Here is a 4,842-nt window from a genome sequence, read left to right as displayed (position 1 = left end):
AACATTATCACCAACACGTCTCAAAATGTAAGAAAATAAGCTACGATTGCTTCATCGACAATTAAATTGGAATCAAATAAAATTAAGTTCACGTCACGGAGGAATTATCTGATCATCATCGGTGTAATCCGCCAGGAAATACATTTTTAACCGAACAAATTGGACACAATTCGAGCAGAATAATTTTGCTTCCAATTCCCTCACCATATCATACGATAAATTCAATAGAAACTAAAATCCCATCTATAAAAATGAGATTACTCTGAATGGATACAAAACCTTTCACTGAAATAAGAAAAAAAATTAATACTGATATGCACAACTTTGTCCAGTCTGTTAAACCTCAATCTAAATTTTACAGGGAATAGAATGTAAACCTAAATCAATATAACTGGCGTGATTCACAGTCCACACCATCTGTTTGTACATGAAAACTACAGTATCAAATACCAGTAATTGTTAAATGGCTGAATTTTATCTAGTTTCAGCTTGGAGGAAATCTCATTCAGTCTTGGAGATACAAATCTGTGTTTCTGTCACTATTGTAAAATAACTTAGAATTACATGCTTAAAGACTTAGAGACATATAAAAGGGCAATCTTTGTAATTGCTAATTCTTACTGCACCCACTGTAAGCATTATGTATGTATTTATATATATGTATATATATATATATCTTATTATATATAATTTATATATATTATATTTTTTAATGATATATATAATATATTACACATATATATATTACACATATTATATATTACACATATATATATTACACATATATATTTGACACATTATATATTACACATATATATGTATATATATTTTATAAAAAATAAATATACCATATATATATATATATATATATAGATAAATATAGTATATATATATATATATATATATATATATATAATATTATATAATATATATGTGTAATATATTATTTGTTGTGAATTATATATATGTGTGAAGAGTTATATGGGTAATTATATATGTGTAATATTATATGTGTAATATACTATATAGGTATAGATATATAAATATTGTATATATATGTATATATTATATATATATATATATATATATATATAGAGAGAGAGAGAGAGAGAGAGAGAGAGAGAGAGAGAGAGAGAGCGAGAATGTATATAATATAAATATATTAATGAAATAATGATCATACAGTAAACAGTACTGGTAACACAGGAAACAGAAACAACACTTTGAAAACTTCTATATATTTCTTTCTTTAAATGAAAACAAATAAGAACAACAAAAAAGGCATACTTTTAAGAAATTTCATTTCTTAATCTTAACAACAAATATGGCACCCTTTCAACTAATGACAAAATATATCAATCTGAGAATCAGTTTCATATGGCTCAAAATTTATTAATAAAAGCTACAGCTAGGTTTAACAGAGGAACATTTTGCTGAGAAAATTTCACTGAGATTTCTTGCTTGAGCCTCCTCGCTTTGCCATTCATTATTACCTAAAATTAAGAATACAAGTTACTGATATGTAGAGTTAAAACCCAGCCAATGAAAGAAATGAAGTAGGATGGATAAACAAGTATTTCTAATGGTAAATAAGAAAAAGCAAACAAAAACCATACATTATTTCCTTCATTGTCTAATACAGCATTGGAACTGGTCTCAGGCTCTCCCTATCATGCGAGCAGAACCTCCCGTTCTTTCAAGTGTGTCTTTTGAGGAGAGAAGCAAGAAACCTTAGTAAAACATTATCACCAACACGTCTCAAAATGTAAGAAAATAAGCTACGATTGCTTATGAAATTAAATGGGAAACAAAAAAAATTAATTACGGCACGGGTAAATTTTTGATCATCATCGGTGTAATCCCCAGGAAATACATTTTTAACCAACAAAAATTTGGGCACAATTCGAGCAGATAATTTTGTTCCAATTCCCTCACCTATCACTGATAAATTTAATAGAAACAAAAAACCCATCATAAAAAGAATTACTTGAATGGATACAAACCTTTTACTGAAAAAAAAAAAAAAAAAATTAATATGATTTCAAACTTTGTCCATCTGTTTTAAACTCAATCTAAATTTACAGGGAAAAATTAAAACCCAAATCAATATAACTGGTGTGATTACAGTCCACACCCTCTGTTTGTACAAAAAACTACATTCAAAAACCTAATTTTTTAAAAGGCTGAATTTTTTTTTGTTTTGCTTGGGGGAAATCCTTCAGTCTTGGAGATAAAAATCTGTGTTTCTGCACTATTGTAAAAAACTTGAATTACATGTTAAAGACTTAAGACATATAAAAGGGCAATTTTTTAATTGCTATTTCACTGCACCCACTGAAACATTATGTATGTATTTTATATATTTTTATTTAATATATATAAATAAATTAAATAATTAAAATTATATATATTTATAATATATATATATTAATAATTATTAACATATTATATTAAACTTATTAAATATTTACACATTATTATACAATATATAATTACAATAATTTTAAAATTATATATAAATAATATCAAATATATTATAAAAATTTATATAATAATATATATATATATATAATTTATATATATATATATATATAATATATATGTGTAATTATATATGTGTAATATATATTTTGTAATATATTTTGTGTAATAATATTGTGTATTTATATTTTAAATTTTAAAAATTTATAATAATATATATATATTATATAATAAATATATATTTATATATATATTATATATATATTTATATAAATAAAATTTAAAAAATTATACATATACATACACCAGGTATACATAAAAATAATAACTAATAAACAGAACAATAAGAGTGATAATAATAATGAGATGAATAATAATAATTAATAATAATAATAATAATTATAACAATAATAGTAATAATAATAATAATAATAATAATAATATGAATTGTAATATTAAAAGTAAAAAACAAATGAAAGGCAAAAGACTCTTCTAAATGTAATACAAATGTACAAGCTATGCTCCAAAACAAAGGTATTTGAACTCTTTCCTAAATAATTCAAACTGTTCCATGCAATGACCAAAATGACAGAGCATGAGGGAATTACGGACACAAAATATGAGATATATATAATAATATATAGTTTAATAAATGCTTCACATTGAAAGGTTATACACACTGATTTGTCTGGGCATTAGAGATTGCATACACTCCATCAACTTCTCACAATGCATATCTTTTTATCATTCATTGAAGACATTCATTAATCCAATTTTCCTTCTTTCCTATTTGTCATTAAATGCATGAAAATTGAGCATTCATTTCTTCATTAAAAAAAAAAAAAAAAAAAAAAAAAAATCAACATAATTCTTAAATTTCATAAATTTCAGGAAAAAAAAGAGAAACTAAGAAATTAAAAATATATATATATAAAATTTCATAAAAAAAAAAAAGAGAGAGAGAGAGAGAGAGAGAAACTAAGAAATAAAAAAATATATATGTTGAACATTTCCATATTTCTCACTCCATTTTAATGAAAATAAAATAAAATCGACAATGAGAAAAAAAATTGTGATTCTTTCTGCCTACCAAGCAAAATCGAAGTCAAAGTGCCCCCGAAAATTGAACTCACAATCACCTTAGAACATACCCTGGTTACCAAACATCATGGTCAAATAACAAACCAAAACCAGCTTTTTCACTCAGACATATTCAGTCTGTTCTCGTATTGCACAGACCTTCACTATCTACTGTAATATATGGCACATGAAGGAGAACATGTAACACTTCATCATTATATCTGGTTATGTCATCATTACACATCATGCTGGACTAAGCAAACACATTTAAATAATTGTTCATGCACTATGAGTCTTTGACGCCTGATGGTTTCGTCATGTGCATGAAATATAGGCGGAGAATGAATGACATCTGAGAAAATGTCTTTTTCAAGTTATGTCATGCATTTGCATTATCACAAGATGTATTTTTTTTTATATAGATTTCAACATTATTCCTACCCTTTTTATCACAAATTTAATAAAGATAAAAACTTTCACAACTTTGAATCGAGAGAAAATATATATCTCCCTCACACACACTCTTAGTACTGTTCACTTACTGATAAATAAATATATTGACCATTTATGAAGGACCATTGTAGCATACATATTAAATACGGACTTGTGTGTCTGGAGGAGGAGGAGGGGGGGGGGGGAGAGAACTGGCTAGCACAAAATATACAGTTATTTCCCATTCTAAATATTCTGAGGGTGAACACCGAGGGATTATTATATACATATATATCATAGATGTGAATCCTTGGCTTTTCTGCAGTGCACCACTTTTAAACTATATTCTTGGTGTTGGTGTATATATGTGTAGAATGCACAAAGGATTTACAAATAAATTCACTTGGGACATAAACCACAGGGGAATTGCACATATAGTAATACTGATCTTCAAAACATAACAAAAATAAATACTAAAATATAAAAAATAAGAGATGATTAATACCAAAAAAAAGGAAAAAAAGAAAAGAAAAAAAGTTAGTGTTAAATACTCAGACAAAATCCCTAATCACAATATCCTAGATAAGTGGCACTATTATAGGCTCTGTTTACTCTCCTCGAGATCACTCTTCTCAGCCGGGGATGGGGAGTCGTTGAGGCCCGTGGCAGACATTTCCTGGGGTGTGAGGGGAGGAGTGGTGCGAGAAGCAGGCGACATGCTAGGCTTGTCTGTTTGGTGTACCAGCAGGTGAGGAGGCATGGGCAGCTCTTCGTCTGTCAATGAGGCAAGCCAGAATGTTAATCATTGAACTGTTCAGTTTTGTGTGTTGCTAGGTTAAGGCCTATTTG

General features: G+C 27.2%; 1 protein-coding gene across 1 annotated transcript in view; it reads right to left on the bottom strand.

The window, feature by feature from the left end:
* Window positions 1–2,690: 2,690 nt before the first annotated feature.
* Ctps (CTP synthase) overlaps window positions 2,691–4,842 on the bottom strand; it is a 20,013-nt gene continuing 17,861 nt past the window's right edge. Inside the window, 1 exon segment of the mRNA XM_086555636.1 lies at window positions 2,691–4,767. Within this exon segment, the coding sequence (XP_086411762.1) occupies window positions 4,589–4,767 (179 nt within the window). The 3' untranslated portion in view covers window positions 2,691–4,588.

Source organism: Penaeus japonicus, unplaced genomic scaffold, assembly GCF_977035675.1.
Source record: "Penaeus japonicus unplaced genomic scaffold, GWHDUDI00000001_assembly GWHDUDI00000031, whole genome shotgun sequence".
NCBI lineage: Eukaryota > Metazoa > Arthropoda > Malacostraca > Decapoda > Penaeidae > Penaeus > Penaeus japonicus.
This window is presented reverse-complemented; position numbering and strand designations above follow the sequence as displayed.